The sequence below is a fragment of the Neodiprion lecontei genome, chromosome 4 (genome assembly GCF_021901455.1).
Source record: "Neodiprion lecontei isolate iyNeoLeco1 chromosome 4, iyNeoLeco1.1, whole genome shotgun sequence".
Taxonomy (NCBI): Eukaryota; Metazoa; Arthropoda; class Insecta; order Hymenoptera; family Diprionidae; genus Neodiprion; species Neodiprion lecontei.
The window spans coordinates 3,423,214-3,440,110 of NC_060263.1; the positions used below are offsets into that span (position 1 = coordinate 3,423,214).

At 40.5% G+C, this 16,897-nt stretch overlaps 1 protein-coding gene across 3 annotated transcripts in view; it reads left to right on the top strand.

Annotated features, from left to right (window-relative positions):
* LOC107217539 overlaps window positions 1–12,213 on the top strand; it is a 53,355-nt gene extending 41,142 nt beyond the window's left edge. For 2 of the 3 annotated variants that reach the window (XM_046737215.1, XM_046737216.1), the window contains 5 exons: window positions 8,371–9,311; window positions 9,560–9,762; window positions 10,507–10,784; window positions 11,119–11,182; window positions 11,271–12,213. In XM_046737215.1, the coding sequence (XP_046593171.1) occupies window positions 8,371–9,311; window positions 9,560–9,762; window positions 10,507–10,784; window positions 11,119–11,182; window positions 11,271–11,638 (1,854 nt within the window). In that variant the 3' untranslated portion in view covers window positions 11,639–12,213. Of the gene's footprint in view, window positions 1–7,720; window positions 7,809–8,370; window positions 9,312–9,559; window positions 9,763–10,506; window positions 10,785–11,118; window positions 11,183–11,270 lie in introns of those variants that run through there. The other variant, XM_015655104.2, reaches the window with a different exon arrangement.
* Window positions 12,214–16,897: the final 4,684 nt, after the last annotated feature.

The window sequence follows — 16,897 nt, forward strand, 5'->3', positions numbered from 1 at the left end:
GATTTCACGCCGCAGGCGAGCTTAGATCGTTCAATAGAAATCTGGCGAGATCAGACTCGCGGCTAATCGGAAACCAAGGATTGCCCCAAGTCTGTAGTCAATTTTCGCAGCCTTCACACCGCGTAGGTTCATTAGCGTCAAGTTTCCCGGACGGTTGGTCAAACTCGTGGTATCCACAACGTAAAAAGGTCCACCATCCAGATCGGAGTTTGGAATCCGGAGCGCGAAAGCCATGCGAGCCTCAATTTTCCATCGCATCGATCATCCCCGTCGGTTTATGCCTCTGCAGGTTGATGGCCTGCGCCTTCTCGTCCCGGTGCATTAACGTATTTTGCGCATTGTTCCCCGGATCCATCCAACTCCCTTTTCGCGCATCGATCACTTTGCCAGACCGACCTGCCGTAGGCCCTCCAGCCATGCTTCTCCGGGGCCGCCGGAACAATTATGGCTTATGTATATATACCGTGCAATCGGTGAACCGCAATCCATTCAAAGCCGGTAATATGCACGCTGACTTATAGCATGTGGTGATGGTTTCTCATCGACGCGTCGGTCTCAATAAAAAAAAAACCATATTCTCAAATTTTGTTTTTCATATCATAAAAGAATCGTTTTACGAAAGCTTTCAGCATATGAAAGAACAATATTTGAACGGTATTTTATGAAACGTTGATCCAAAAATTTTTTAAATTCAGCCGTTGAAAACTGGTTTTTGGAAAAACACGTATCCTCGCGTTGGTTGGTCGGAATAACTCACGAATTTTTGTCAGAATTGTATGCGAAAAAAGTAAAGTATTCGTTGAAATCTCTACCGTGTATCGCCTTGTAAAATAAGTTGTGATCTATGTAAAAAAAAATACAACATTTTTTAAACCCTTCTAGAATGTTGACTTCCGGAATCAAGTAAAAAAATTATACTATACAATAATCCGCACGGTAAAAAAAAAAGAATGCGAGCAATTTTAACAGCGACCATTTTTCACCATGTAATTTTTCTTTTTCCTTATTCCTATTCTTATTTTCTTCCTTTTCTTTTTCGCAAAGGGGCTAAAACCTCGTTAAACCAGAAGCGGGTGTTTCGATGCGCTGCAAAGATCCAGTGTTCCCACTTTCGGGTTGTAGGTACCCGCCGTCGCCGGTTCGGAAGTACGTGAGAAAATTTTCAACACAACCGGCGGGCGTGTGTATTTCCTTAGATTTTTCTCTTTCCTTTTTTCCTTCTTATTCGGGAGAGGGAATTTTCTTTCCTTTTTTTTTTGGTTTTTTTTTTTTGTTTTTCGTTTTTTTTTTCTTCTTTTTTTCACCCCTCCACGCTGCAATCCTTAGTCAAAGTCTCGGCTAGGCTGGAGGATGCAGGACGGGTGGGTGATATTTTGTGTTCACTACGCCCGCATGTATACGAAACTACCCTCCACGCATGTCACCCCGACCACCACCAACCACCACCACCACCACCACCTCGCAGTTCACTCTTCACCCGTGGCAGAAAGTGCGTCACGTTCCTGGCTCGCTTCTTGGTTCCACTTTTCATCTTTTCTTCTCGGGGTGGATTTTTTTTACTTTATATTTATTTTTTCTTTATTATCATTTTTTATTTTTTCTTCTTCTCTTGTTCTTCTCTCGTTTCTTCTTTCACTATCTTTCTCTGTATTCTTATTCCTTTTCCTCTATGCTCGCTCCTCCCTCGTTTCCTCGTACGCGAGAGTAAATCTCTCGAAAAGGTATTCATCCGGAGTGACGACATATCCCAGTCCACGGATTATCCCGCAATCCGCATATTCCGCAACCAAAATGTATAGTCCTGAGTATTCGTTTTTTTTTCTTTCTTCCTTCCTTTCTTTCTTTCTTTCTTTCTTTCTTTACCTTGGTGTTGTACTTTTTTTTTTTCTCTGGCATCGTTTCGTCACAACGAACAATAATCACGAGATCGTAAAAATTTTGTAATATACTTGCGAAAATAGGTTTTCAACCGTGTAACGAGGTACAGTTTGACACGATACTGAAAACCTTTCAATCGTCACAAATCAATATACGAAAAGTAAAACTCCACGTTGCGCGAATAAATTCGAAACCTGTCAAACCTGAGCTTTTTCGAATTGAAAAAATGAAAATTAACACAGCCGATGAAATGCGAATGAGAATTAGAAAAAAAAAACAAAAGAAAAGAAACCAAAAGCGATCCTCACTTATATGTATATGTTCTATGTATTATATATATATATATAGATCATTCGGAGGGATAAAAGAAAATTGTTCCCTGTCGTTGGCGGGGATAAGTGAGAAAAAAAAAAAAAAAAAAATGTCGGACGTACAAAAGAAAGAGAGGGAAGGTGGTGAGAAAAAAAAAAGAAAGTAAAACAGCGAAACGGACAATGAACGAGCGCCGTAATATGAACGGGGTGGGCTACAAGCTGGCGCTAATTACAAGGGTGTTTGTATTAATGCGAACGTTAGCATTCCGTTGTCACGTCGAGGTGTATGCGTATATATACACAAGCGGATGTGCCTTAAGCGTGTCGGACAGAACCAGGTGGAGCAAACGACTCACGCACGATCCCATTTTTTCCTTGAAAAAGCCGCACGAGCCCTCTATGTATGTATGGGGAGTTCCATCCGAACCCAACCTGCGTCTGACCCTCACAATTTTTGATTTCGTTGAAAATTTTTTTCTGCAATTCCCCCAGCTCTGAAACAGAAACATGAGTTTTATCGCTTTTTTTTATTTCACTCGTTAATTATTTATGTATATTGAGAGTGATTTTGTAAAAGGACCCTTTTTATAATTGCCAGAAAATTCTCAAGAACTGTACTTTCATTTCCGAACATTTCAAGAGCTGGCCCATGATGAACCGATCTATTTTTCTATGTTTATTTTTTTTGTTTTTTTTTTTTATCGCACTAATTTTTTTGATCAACGAAGACATTGTTTAAACGTGCTAAAAAAAAATAAAGAAAAAAAAATATAGAAACAAGAATTTGGTCCATCGTGCGCCTCATCTTGACATATTTGAAAAGAAGATGAGAGTTTTTGAGAATTTTGAAAAAAGTCCCTTTCGAAATCGCTTTCAATATTTCTAAATAATTAACTAGTTGAATAAAAAATCTGGAAATATTCGGGATAATGTTTCAGAGTTAGGAAAATTGCGGAAAAAATTTTCAACAAAATCAAAAAATGGTGAGGGTCAGACGCTGGATGGTTTTGCATGGAATTCCCCGTACAAGTTCCGGGTTCTATGTACACATTGTACACCTATACACATACAGATATACACGCGGTGCGGTTAAAACTTTTCCTAATCTTATAAAAACGAAGTTACGCAGGTAAAAGATTGCGTATCTGGTATTTCTTAAATACGGGGAAAACGGAACGAGAGAAATTAGACAGAAAGAAACAAGAAAGAGAAAGATGAGAGGAAAGCAAGAAATAAACTAAAAAGAAAGAGAAGGTAATAATAAAAAAAAGCATATCTCGCGCTAAAACGCGAATGGAGGAAAATCTCTTTGATACAAAACAAATAATAATAATAATAATAATAATAAAATGGTGTTTAAAAAAAATGAATATCAAGAAAACTCTTGGCAAAGAACGTACGTCGCGGCGTAACTTTCGGCGGAGAAAATATGTTGCGTGAGTAGGAAGGAAAAAAGAAATTTATACGTCGTCAGCGTTTTATGTATATATATATATATGGGGCATTCCATGACACCTCGATCAAGATTCTACGTCGTTGTCTCAGATTGACTTTATAATTTTTTGTATGGAAGCACATGACGAAAAACGCAACCGGAATTTTTTTCAGAATTTTTCGCCCCGGCGGTAACAGAAGTACGAGTATGATTTAAAAACTTGAAAAAAAGCCCACTTTCTAAGATTGGAAAAAACTTTAAAAAAATTTTATAAAATGAAACGAAATTTTTTGACACCCATTAGAAGATGGAGGTTTCCTAACTTCGAAAGATGAGTAAAAAAATAATTTCAAAAAATATATTATTATTATTGGGTTGCATCTTTGACGTAAAAATGAACATAAATGCTGATTATGATATCTCTCTGAATAGATATTTTTCGGCCCGTATTATAATTTATAGTTTTTTCGTTCACTCTTATGTCGAAAATGCAATCCAATAATAATTTTTTTTTCCCTTCAATTTATCTTTCGAACTTATGAAGCTGTTATATTTTGTAAGATTTTTTTTTAAATTTCTACAGATTTTAGAAAGTAGGTTTTTTTTTTGTAATTTTTTATATTACACTTCAGATACGCCGAGTCGAAAAATTCTGAAAAACATTGCAATCGCGTTTTTCGCCATCTACTTTCATATGAAATATTAAAAAGCCGATCCGAGACATCGACGTAGAATCTCGATCGTGACGTCATGGAATGTGCCCCATAAGCGGTGTAACAGGAGCGTCGTAACGTGATGTGAGTAATTTTTTAAGAAATTTCCCAGCCTCTTTTCTCTCGTATGTACTTGTGTGGAATTTTTTTTTTTTACCTTGTAGCTGCATATATATAATACGTATATGGGTATGTATATTATATATATATATATAAAGATATAACATTCGCGTTTACAGTTTCGGCGAAACTACCGAACTTGGGTAATCTCCTAGTTTTACGAGGTCGCGGGTCGTGGTGGTTATCATCCCCGGACGGCTTACATAATTTCCTCCCGGTGAAATGAATTTAACATGCGCCGAGTTTTTGCGTAATTTTAGAAATTCAGCCGTGACCGGATTTTCCTTCTGGCGCAAATTGCTAACCGGCCAATAGAGTCTGCGGACGGAAGTTTCGCAATTTATTTTCAGGCTTTTTTTCCAACCAGACGAAATACGCAAAGAGGGCGGGGGGGATGAAAACACCTGTAGATCAGAGGCGAGAATACGCGAAACGCCTTTGAAATAATAGTTTTCAACCGGCGTGTCGTGGGAGAATTTTATTATCGCCGAAAGAATAAAGGCCGCCGGAATCCGGATCGAACTGCACTTTCCGCAAGCTTCCTTTTCTAGGTTACGCAAACATAGCTACACGATATAAGACGGGCGGCAATCCACTTCGAGAAGGAAAGCTCTAGCACCGTTCGATACGCAGCTAACCAAGGAATGCAGGCGGCGTCTATCCGTGCCAACGGTCGAATAATAAATAATATCGCATGTAAATGCAAATTGGCAGTTGAAGATATTTACGATAATGGAAAAATCTAATCACCCTACCGCTTTCCTATATCTCAATTTATCCAGTCTAGTCTCCTGATCGTCGAACTTTGTAAACAACGTAGAAATTCATCAATCCTTTCAAATTTCGTTCCTTCTAAAGAAGATTTTCATCGGTTTTTATTTTTATTTATTTATTTATTTTTTTTTTTTTCTAATCTGTTTTTCGTTTATGTCGTCTCGCTTGAAAAATTCGCTGATTAAAATCGATGCCAAATTCAATCGATTCTTTCTCCTTCGCGTCCATCTCGTGATCGGGTAAAAGTTTTCACCAAGTAAGTGAGAAATTGTTACAATCCGTTTACTCGACGTCAATGCATTTACGGGTACCAAAATTATATCGCGTTCTCTCATGAAACTCGACGGTTTCAACTCCTCGGGCTTACAATTAGAAACAATGCGCGCTCAGACGTTATAGTAAATTCAGAGCGTGAATTTCAACTGTGCATACTATCGCCCTTTATTTCTCTATCTTTTTCACAGCTTTCAATAATGCGTGTTACGAAAAAATATTTTTTTCAAATTCGGGAAACTAGAGTGATTCCAATTTTTCACCATGAAAATTAGATAAAATCGAGGCAAATTTTCTCCAAGTGAGAAAAAAGACGTCGGTTGGATTGAGACAAGTTCAGAGACGGAATTTAAGGAGCGAAAGAGGCTAGAGAGAGAGAGAGAGAGGGAGAGAGGAGGGGGGAAAAATGATTTGCCGTAGTTTTCGCGGCGGAAAATCGCAGCCGAGCGGATGGTTGCGGCATTGTTTTGCGCGAAGTATGTTTTTAACGAGGAAACTTTTGGGAAATAAATTTAGCGAATGGTTGGTGGCGGGTTTCCCGGCTTGAACGTAATCTCGAAAACTTACTACACAGTCCAAAGAGTTTACTATTTTATTCCCGCGGCGCTTACAACGACACACCGCCACACCGTGCATTCTAGTATATTTACAACGCTACACGCGGAGCGGGAAACTTTTCCAGTTTCGTTCGCTCGTTGATTCGCAACTAATAATCCCGAGGTAGGTTTGTGTACGATGTACATTTCTCTCGGAACTCGCTCCATCGGATTATAATAACGTATAATAATGTTACTACCGTTGCGTAAGACTCGATACTCGCCCCTGATTCGTTGTTTCATCGTTCCGATACTTTCAGCGCAGCTGTAACGAAAAGAGAGTTAATTTGCTCGTATTTAGATCCATTTTTTTAGTTGAATAGAATCGAGGAACTGAGGCGTGAAAGGTTTTACTGTTTTATTTTTCAAATTCCCCCACGGAAATTTCAATTCCTGTTTACCCGGTGATACACACTAGCGATATGTTTGTACTTTTTTAGCGAAAGGTAATTTAGCTGTGCGGTTGTTGAAGAGTTTCAACGTTTCAACGTAATTTTTATTATTGTACAAATACGGTCTATTCAGAGATTAATTTATACTCCCGAAGCGAGCGAGTTGCTGCAGTTTTTGCAAGGATATCATACGTCTTGATATTTCCGATACTCTGCTCCTCCATAACTTCCATTTGCCATTTCAGCATTTATTTTTGCCCCAGTTTCAAATACCAGAACTCCGTTGAGTACATATAATGTAAGTTTCAAGTCGTAGCAAAACAAAGGCGATTGATATTTCCGTATCACTTACTCGAAGGCGTGTCGATATTCTTGGATATTATATTATTAATTTTAAACCTTTAACGACCAAGCCTCTTTCCCGTTGAAAAAAATCGCACGTCTCAATCAAAATGTTTGAAAAATTACACTTTTTAAAAAGAGTCTTTCTATTTTTACGCCCAAGTAAAAAGTTTTTCAAATGAAATTATTCACTGAAAACTTTCTTCAGAGTTCGTTAATATATTTCAAATTATTTCAGGATTCGGATATTTTTAATAATAGCAGTTAATTATTCGTCTTGTATTTGCGACTTTGAACCTCAAAGGGATCATTTTGAAATCTGTCATTTCATCGAATTCACTTTTCGAAGTTGTTTGTTTATTCATTAATTTATTTATTCATTAATTTATTTATTCATTCTCGTATGACGAGATAGGTATTCGGCTCAATCCCGCTTCCCGACTACCAATTCCGATCGCTGTGAGCGAAAGCAATAATTTTGAATCGCATCTCGCCGAGGGTGATAAAAATTCCATGTACGAACTTGCCGGGAGTTTAAAGTGGCATGGAAGTCACGTTTGACCGTCATAGATCCGTGATAAATTTTCAAAGATCCGACGTTTTCTGAATTATCGAGCCACGCTCGCTGCTTTTTCAGTGTCTCAATAAACCAATTCGTCAATCTTTAAACTGGATCGTATCGTCCAAGTGCGGAGTGACGATCAAGGGTTGAAAAAGAAATCCTACGATCGAAACTCCGGCTCACTCTCTGCCGGAATCAAAGATCCTGACTGATCCGATGAAAACGTGGATTCCCAGAGTGTCTTGACGCGTTCATTATCACCGAAGATACCGTCCTTAACCCGGTTCTGGTATCTAATCGAGAATTGGGAGGGGCCGGTTCGGTAGTTGCCAGTACTGATTGTAGTTTTCACCGAGAGTGTCAAGCGGCCCAGAGAGATTAAAGGCGCGGAATATTTGCCAGGATGCAGGTAGGTGTTGGATGAAAAAATTTCGCGAAAAATCCTCCGACAAAAGTCTGCGCAGACGAATAGAAGTCGTCCAATTTATCCGGACAATCTAAATTCGAAGAAATTTTTATAACTGCTTGTCGAACGGTTTCGTGGGAATTTTTTTTTTTTTTTTTCTCGTCCGACTATGTAAAATTAGTCAGCGGAAAGTTTCGATCCGGCAAATAATTCAACAGTTGTCCAGGTTCGTTTCGGAATTACGTGATGCTTGTCAGGCTAGTACAAACTGCCCAATTATCGCATGAATATTACGTAAGGTTCGTTGTACCTGTTCAAAGATAACCCGAGAAACTACGTGAGCTGAAACGAATTATTTATCGCTCATTGTTCGAACGGGAATAGTTCGGTTGTAGGTTTGAATCGGATATTTCGTCAAGCTCAGGCTACGTACAGAAATTTATCCGTAGTAAGTTTGCAAGTTTTTGCCGGAATGTTATAAGGATAATTTGACATCACTTCGTACCATATGAAGTCGCGAACTTTCTAAAACAGGAGAACACTTAACGAGATTCATGCTTCACAGAAGTTGCTGCTGGTCCTGGTGGTCCTGATCTCTAGAGTGTCAGGGTCCTCTAAGATGGATGATCATGCCTTAAACCTTACCTCAGTATCCGCGAAGACGTTACCAGCGGCGGAGAACGCTATGAAAGTGAACGAGGGGAGATTAAAGATCGATAATGAGATCAGAATGAAGTGCGAACCGCAGCCGGACTATCGAGCTTACATAGAGTGCCTACTGCAGGAGACAAAGCGGAAAAAACGACAGTGCGGTCCGACGTTGTGCGGAGGTTATCAGACGTGTTATGGGAGCAGTTGCATGCCTAGTAATCAGCAACAGCAGTCAAACTGTCCGGGAACAGGATGCGCGCAAAACGGACAGCCAACCTGCTCAGGATTTGGCTGCGTCTTCTTTGGGCACAAGTGCCAAGGAAACGGGTGCATCCAGATCGGTGAAACCTGCTACGGAATCGGCTGCACTCCTCCTCAGATTGTCCAGATCGGTACTCCTAGTCAGGTCAAAGAAGGCGCGGAAAACGACGGGAACCAGCCTGCAACTAATAACCGACCCGTGGGACAGAATTACGAACTTTTGAATGACAGTGCAGAGGTTCCAAATGTACAACCGGAGAACGCTGACGTGACTGCTCTCCGCAAGGAGATTGCGGAAATTAGAGATCAACTGAGGTCCGTTAAGGAGCAGAACGACAGGCTGATCGAGATCACCGAAAAGGCGACGACGCTTATACTGTCTGGTAACGAGGAGCGGGAGAGGGACAGGGATAGGGAATTCGACGAACCGATATTGGCGCACAACTTGACCACCAGTATCGACATCAGCAATTACGTAAACAACACGAACGTCATTAACGTGCCTCCCCAACTTTCGAAGAACGGTGATAATTATCATCGGGAGCGAAGTGAGCCCGACAAAACCGTTCCTGGGTTCAACTCCAACCCATCACAGTGAGTGTATTCATCACGTTCACTAAGTCATTGACACCTAAGGTTCTAGTCGTTGTCATTTTGGCCAGCTCAACTATCGAGTCTGGAGTATATCAAGTACTAATCATCGAGCAAATGACAAAGCTTAATTCATCGATCGCAAAGTCAGCGTCCACGTAGAATGTATTGTGATATTGTATGAGTGATGGTCTTACGGACAGTGCTTCAACAAAGATTAACTTTAATTATGACCTCACGATGAACTCTAGGCTCCAGGGTACCACTGGAAATTCTGCAACCGAAACCAAGTCACACTGCTGTGTCGTCGTGCGGCCTAAGACGTGTCGCACCATTTGGCAGCCTCCATACGTCGTCTGCGGACAGAAGAAGCATCGGACTTGCGGATCGCATTGCTATGGTAAACAAGTCGTTCATAGTCAGGTGCGGCCGGAGTGCGTCAGGAATGCTACTGGTGAGTGTGTAATTCGTAATTTTTTCAAAACTACCGGAGACAGAGCTTAAGGATCATTTTGTAGGTCAAAAAAATCTTGGACGAAAATTACACTGAAATTAGAAATTCAACATTTTTACCGAAGTCAATCTACGAGTTACAATAATATATTTGTAACTAATATATATATATAATAAGAATATTACAATATTGAACTTAACTGCATCACCTCGTTATATCAACTAGCATCAGAGAAATGACGCTATTTTATTCTCTTTCTTTGCGGAAATATTCATAATTATATACCTATGTCCTCATAATTATACAAAAAGGCTCATTTTATCCGTGAATTGAATACTTCACAAGTGGTTGGAGTTTAATTTTGGATATATCCTGCTGAATAACAAGTTTATCATCAGTTATTTATAAGGATTTTACAAAACGTATTTTTTTCACCAACTTAATAGAAGCTTGATTAAAATTCTGTCTTTGGACAATAATTTGTAGAAAAATGTATTTTTTATGATAATCGAAGGAACTATCTGATTTCGCTGATAGTGATAATACAGTAATTAGGTGTTTTATGAATGAAATTCATTACGCAAAATTTGACTTTTTTTTTGTTCACAGGGATCTTTTTATCCATGTTTGTCCTGTTCAGCTTTGTCAGTTTCACTTTTTGAACCCTTATCCCGTCGTACGTCCCAATTGCCTCTTTTAATTCTACACTTCTTGCCCTTAAGTTTGATTTTTCGCTTTCCACAGAAAACTGCGTCAGCTATCATCCCGCTCCCTACGTACCAACTTACCCAGTGTATCCAGCCACCGGTTTTTACCCTCCGACCCCGACGTACTATCCGGTTGTTGGAGCTGCTCAGTATTATCCAGTCTACGCACCGGCACCGATGCCAATTTATGCCCCGGTCTCAGGGCCAATTTACGAACAGCCAACATCGATGCTGTATCCTTCGCAAACGGGGTCCTGGAACCTCGGCGAGGACTCCGATTACGCGGATGAGTGCGAAGACTGCGAAACACCGGAGGTAATTTAAACCTTGCCGAAAGTGTAATTCACCGAAAAGCTTTTCAGCAAAAGTGATTACCGTACAATCATCACACATTTACTTCCGACTTGTCGTCATTTCTCAGAGGAACTTGGGAATCGATTAATCGTAATCTCTTTCGGGGCGGGGTTAAAATTCCGAGAGCGCCAAATTCCGAATTTTTTTCAAGATTGATTTCTTGACTTCAAGTTTCTCCACCAAATAATTTGGAATTGGGCGCTTTCGGAACTTTTCTAATTCAGAACTTCAACCCTGCCCCATCTCTTTCATAATTATCATCGATTAACCGATCATCCACATCACTTTTCCCCAGGGTCAAGTTATAACCGAAGAATGCCCGGACGGAACTGCCGAATGTAACCCAGTTGTGAAAAAGGGTGAGCGAATCCGTTACGGCCGAGGGTCAACCTGACCTCAAAAATCCTGAGGGACCTGGAATTTATCTTACGATTAATGAATTTTCAGGTCAGGAAGACGATCGGAACAACTTCGAGGATAGCCTGTCAGTTTCGCAACCAGGACGCGGCGACACGACTTTCGGAAACTCCGTCGAGAAGAGGAAACCCGAAGATCTGAAAACGCTGCAAGAAGAATCTGGGTTCGATCCGTTGGCCCAGCTTCACCAGGTGGGGAAGGAGGCTCAGGCCATCAAGCGATCGGAGGATCAGCTGACCACCTCTTTGGGGATGCTGGAAGAAGCCGTGGAGCTGAAAAGGCTCGAGGAAAAGGATAAAGCGGCGCGGAACGCAGACGGGGGAAAATCTGAACCCAAGAGCGAAAGCCAAGCCAGAGAAGAAACGCAGCCACCTTTTGCCACGATTAATTCCAAATGAAACCGTTTAGTGAATACACATAATTAGCCAAAAATCATCGTCGAGACTGGGATTCGTGATCTGACGAATTTGCTCTTGATTAATTCCAGTCTTTAACGCATTGAGAAAAATTTAGGTTTTTTCGTTTTTTTTTTTTTAGATTTGCACTAAAAAATTTTATAATAACAACCATTTAAATGAAAAAAGTTGTCGGGACATTGAATTCTTTCGTTTCGTTTGCCACGGGCTTAAGTCACATAAGGCATTAAAATCGTATCTATAACCACGATTGCAAAAAATATAATTTTACGAACGAGGATAAACCAAAAGAACCACAGCTATAAATTTTTCTCGATGCATCATTCTTCATCTCCCCGATGATCTTACACCGACGTTGTACGATTCATGCGGATCGCCAGGGGTTCGTTATATATCGACCATTTCCGGTCTCGTTGACGCCGGAAATTGAACCGAGAAATCCGCGCGGAGAAGAAAAAAAAAAAAAAAACAACATATCTACATCAATTAGAAAAAGAATGTATAATCGTGTTTTCTGGTATTTTTCCTTTTCATTTTATAATAAACGCTGATCCCAATTTGCTTCTCTTTTCACGGTTCGTTGTGCACGTTTTTAGCCGACCGGTGACCGGAAGTAACCGCGTTCACCCGCCGTTACGACTTTACGAGCAACGTATATCAGGCGTATTTGACATTGGCATTGAATGGAAGAAGGGAGAAGAGGAAGAAGAATGAATCGAAAAAATTAGATAAAAAAAATAAATAAATAAAAAATACATTCCCGCATATTTGACGGAGGGTTTAAGGCGCCCACGTGCCCGGGACTCGCGTTTGTATATAGAAAGAGCGGAAGTAGGTTGGAAATAAAAGTTGGCGTAAAATTGCTTCGGCCGCAGAAAGAAGAAGAAGAAGAAGAAGAAGAAGCTTCGGGCTGTCGGGGAAGGTTCGTTCTTTGGTTATTTTTCTTCCCCGGCATTTATACGTCTTCCGTCTTTATATCGCTAATTCCTTTACCTTTCGTTTCCCACTCCTTCGCGTCGTCGTCGTTCTCCTAAAACAATTTACAACGGCTTAAAATCGACCCCAGCCTCGGTCGGACGGTTGGCTGGTTGGTTGCTTGGTTGCTTGCTTCTCTTGACTTTATTGTCTTCATAAAACGTCTCCCGCGGATTTATCCCCTTCTTCCGTTACTTCCGTTAGGCATCCCTCTTCCCTTCCTCCTTCCCCATGCAGAAGCCATTCGTACTTTAACCGTGTATACATGTATACATCTACCTTACACTCGCTTAGCTGCAGCTTTTTCTCTACAAAATGTTGTAACAAGAAACTGACGACATGCCGCCCTGGATATCTTAACCGAACTTTTCCGCCTCGTCGCTGATGCTATGCGGCAAAACACCGCGCAACGCGTACGTCTTTATGGCTTAGGCTTTTCCCGCTGCGTTTTTCTGTCATTAATTCAGACTCCTGTCCTCACCCTCCGACCCCCTTTTCACCATCCCTCCGACGACGTTTCAAATTTATAAACAGCTTGCGGGTCGGCAGTTATACAGCTTTTTAGCTACACCCCCCGTCTCACGTCTCGTCCAAGGGGCGAGGTTGAAATTCCGAATTTGAACAGTTCCAAAATCGCCAAATTCCGAATTTCTTGGTGGTGAAACTTGAAGTAAAAAAGTCTAATTTTGACGAACCATCAAAGTTCTGAAAGGGCAAAATTCCGAAAGGACAAAAAGCCGAAAGAGCGTAACACCGACAAGTCAAAGTTTAATATCGAAATTCCGAATGATCGAAGATTTTCAGTTCTGTGAATTTCTGGCTTAGTGGAATTTCACAGCTTTGATCTTTCTGTGTTTTGGATTTTAGACATTTTACGTTCGGAATCCTGGTCATTCTAACTTTCGGTTTTTCTCATCTTTTACACCCGCTCCTTGAGTAAGCTATGTTGCATGAGTATATTTTAATTTTCGGAATCTTGTTCTATCGAAACTTTATTTTTCAGAATTATTCTGTATCGAAACTTTACTTTTCGGAATCTTGCATTTCGGAACTTTGACCCGTCGCATCGGTTTTCCGGCCATTCGAAACTTTGTGTTTCTTCAAAGTTTGATTTCTTCACTTCAAGTTTCGCCACCAAATAATTTGGAATTAGGCGTTTTCGGAACTTTTCAAATTCGGAACTTCAGCCCTGCGTGACGTCCGATAGGTCAGAATGAGCGGCAGCCTCTTTTCTGCACCGAAACGAGACAAAATATACGCTGTTGCGATTTAGGACACCCATTCATTCGGTGCTTGGACCGATGCTGTAACTCTCTATAAACTTCGTTATACTCCAATAAATTGGCCCAGCGAAATGCATAAGAGCACGGCTAAAATAGTTGACATCGAAGTGTTCCGGTTCGTTCGAAAATCTGTAGACCATTTGAGTAGTGGAAGAAAAAGAAGAAGAAGAATAATAGGAGAAGAGAAATTTTCACCAGGGAATCGTTCGATCGAATTCTCGGTGATAAATATTTTCCCCTGAATCGGTATAAATTAGAGTCTCTCGTCCGAGGCGAATAAGAAACTGGCAAGCAATCGTTCATTCGGAAGGGTTAGACAGTGGGTGAAGTAGCCGGGAGACTGAGGAGCCCCCCAAGGAGATTTCGTTCTCGTCTCTATCCGACTGGCTGCCGTGACGTGTAACTGCGTCTGGAAATCGTGACGTGAACGGATAATAAAGTATCGCTCCGATCGGCGATACTTGTTGCTCCGGTAAATCTTTAATCGAGCTTGCGATGTACGGAGCTTTCGACGGGGGGTTGCAGGGGTGGATGAGAAACTCGCGGAACGTTATCGCGCGGGTTTCCTCTCCTTCTTTTTTTGTTTATATCATTTCACGTGCCATTTCCGCATCGATCGACGATTTGCAGCCGACGATATTCATATTAACGCTTACATTAACATATACGCGGGGATTTAATTTGCCGAAAAACTTGTTTCGCCCCCTTTTTTTTTGCAATACATGCTATACGGCTCTTCTCCGCAGGAGCTGGATTTAACCCGACGAGCTTCCAGACGAACCCGAAAACCTACCAGCAGCCTACGCTCTCTGCTCGCCGGCAATAAAAGCGATTTATCGATGCCGCAAAATGGCGGCAGCCGCACCCCCAGAGCAAGTCGTGCTTCATTTCGCTGATATTAAACGCTGTAAATTCATGGCCCAGCTTCGCTGGCAATCCGCGTGAGAGGAGAGAACCTCGTTGCATGGCTTGAGTGTTTGTTTAATTTTTTTTTTGTTTCTTTCGAAACGGATACACAATGCCTGTTTTTATTATCAGTTTTATTTATTTATTTATTAATTTTTTTTCTTTTTCTTCTTTGATCTCAGCTTCACCTCCCCCTTTTTTTTTACCTAAACTGCAGACCGTTAGCGCTGAACTATCGTGTATTTATACTATACGTTGCAGGGATGGAACGGCGATCCTGGCGTTCTGCACGTAGACGCATGATTGGATTGTTGCATAAAATTCCGCCGTAAAGCTCGAACGGTTTTACTGCCCTAATTACACCGAGGCGACAACGCTGATCGGATCGTATAACGCCGCTTTATTATCCCCGTGATTTACATCTTCAGCTTGGAAAACTGTTAAGGCGGGGGGTGGAATTTAAGCACCAACTTAATGCTGCGCGGAGCTTTTTCGCTATACTTATCGAGCGACGACAACAACGACGTCTGCAGTTGCAATAAGCTTTATGCAACTCTCGGGGCAGCTTTTACGTGGAAGTAGCTTAATTACTATTTTTAATATTTTCATTTACTTTGGATTCTTTCCTACTATTATAAATAATTAATTGAAATCAGCTGGAGAAAATTTTGCGCAATTAATTCGGACGCCATGTAATCCGAAGATGTAATTGCAGCCGGAAATCTATCAATCGACTTTGTTTAACGGAACTGTGTATCCCCAGGAAGAAACCGGAAGCACGCTTATACTAGCCTTGTATCAACAAAAGTGCTTGACATTGAGGCACGTTTTCAGGCTTAAGGGGGGAAACCGGTTTATGAGGTCGAAATTTTGCTGTTTTTCATCATTTTTTTTAACCAGAAAGGAATAATCACAAAATGTTTAAACTTGGAGGATATTTTATTTATGTTTTCAAGTACACTTTGAAATTTTTTCAAATGATTTCCGCCGGAAATAGTGGAGTTACCGCGTGCAGTCCATGGGCGATTGCCATCCGAGCATTTGGCTTGCGTACATCCCTGACGTCGCAATTTTTACCTGTAATCGTCAGGATTTTTTTTTTCATTGAAAACATATTTTCTAAGAATATGAACCTAATTTTGATCAAACAATTTGAAAATTGCATGTTTTTGAGGTGTTTGAACACAATGTCATGTTTTTGTACTATATTTTTTCATCTTTCTTGCACAAAAACATATATTTTTAATAACAATATAATCCCCGAATTAGGTTCATATCACGTAGAATTGAATAAAGAATATCTACACCAAATTTCAGAACGATTGATCAATAACTTTTTGAGCTAGAATGTACGCAAGTCGAAAAAAAGTCGTTTCGAGAAAAACGCGTTTGAAATAAAATGTAGCGAAAACGAGAAATTCAAGGCAATAATTAATTATAAAAAATGCTCACCGGTTAATTAGCTATTCCAGCATCATATAGCAATCCCTCTTCTTGCTCATATGCGTCATTCTAGTATTCAATAGTACAGCGGTATTGAGGCAGGTAGCTGGAAAAGAAGGGTCTGGGCGACCGCTCCGTTATAATTACCGTGCGCTTCTTCACAGAACCGACGGGCGGTCACTTAAGTGCTCATTGCATTCGAACTAATGGGAATTTTGCTTTGAAATTTTGACCACATATTCTTGAATAGTTATACTAACGATTCATGCAATAAAAAACAGACGATTTTTCGATCGGTCTAAACTGGGTTCCCCCCGTAAGTCCTAGCTCAACCTAGAAAATAGTCGCTGCTTTTGCTCCTTGGGCCGACAGTGAGAGTTTGATGAACGCGGTGATTCGATCGATGTTGATTATTGTGAACAACCGAATTAAATTACATATTCATAAGATATTGCTAAAAAAGGTATCACTATTCGATTTGTGATTTCAAATTATTTGCACACCCTCAGCTTTTTTCTTCACACTTTTGATGTCCTGATTTATTCTTGGTCGCTCAGTTTTTAGTCGACCATAACATGTGACAAAAGAAAAAAAAAAAAACGATTCAGAGGGATTGACCTGGGATCCTTGTTAA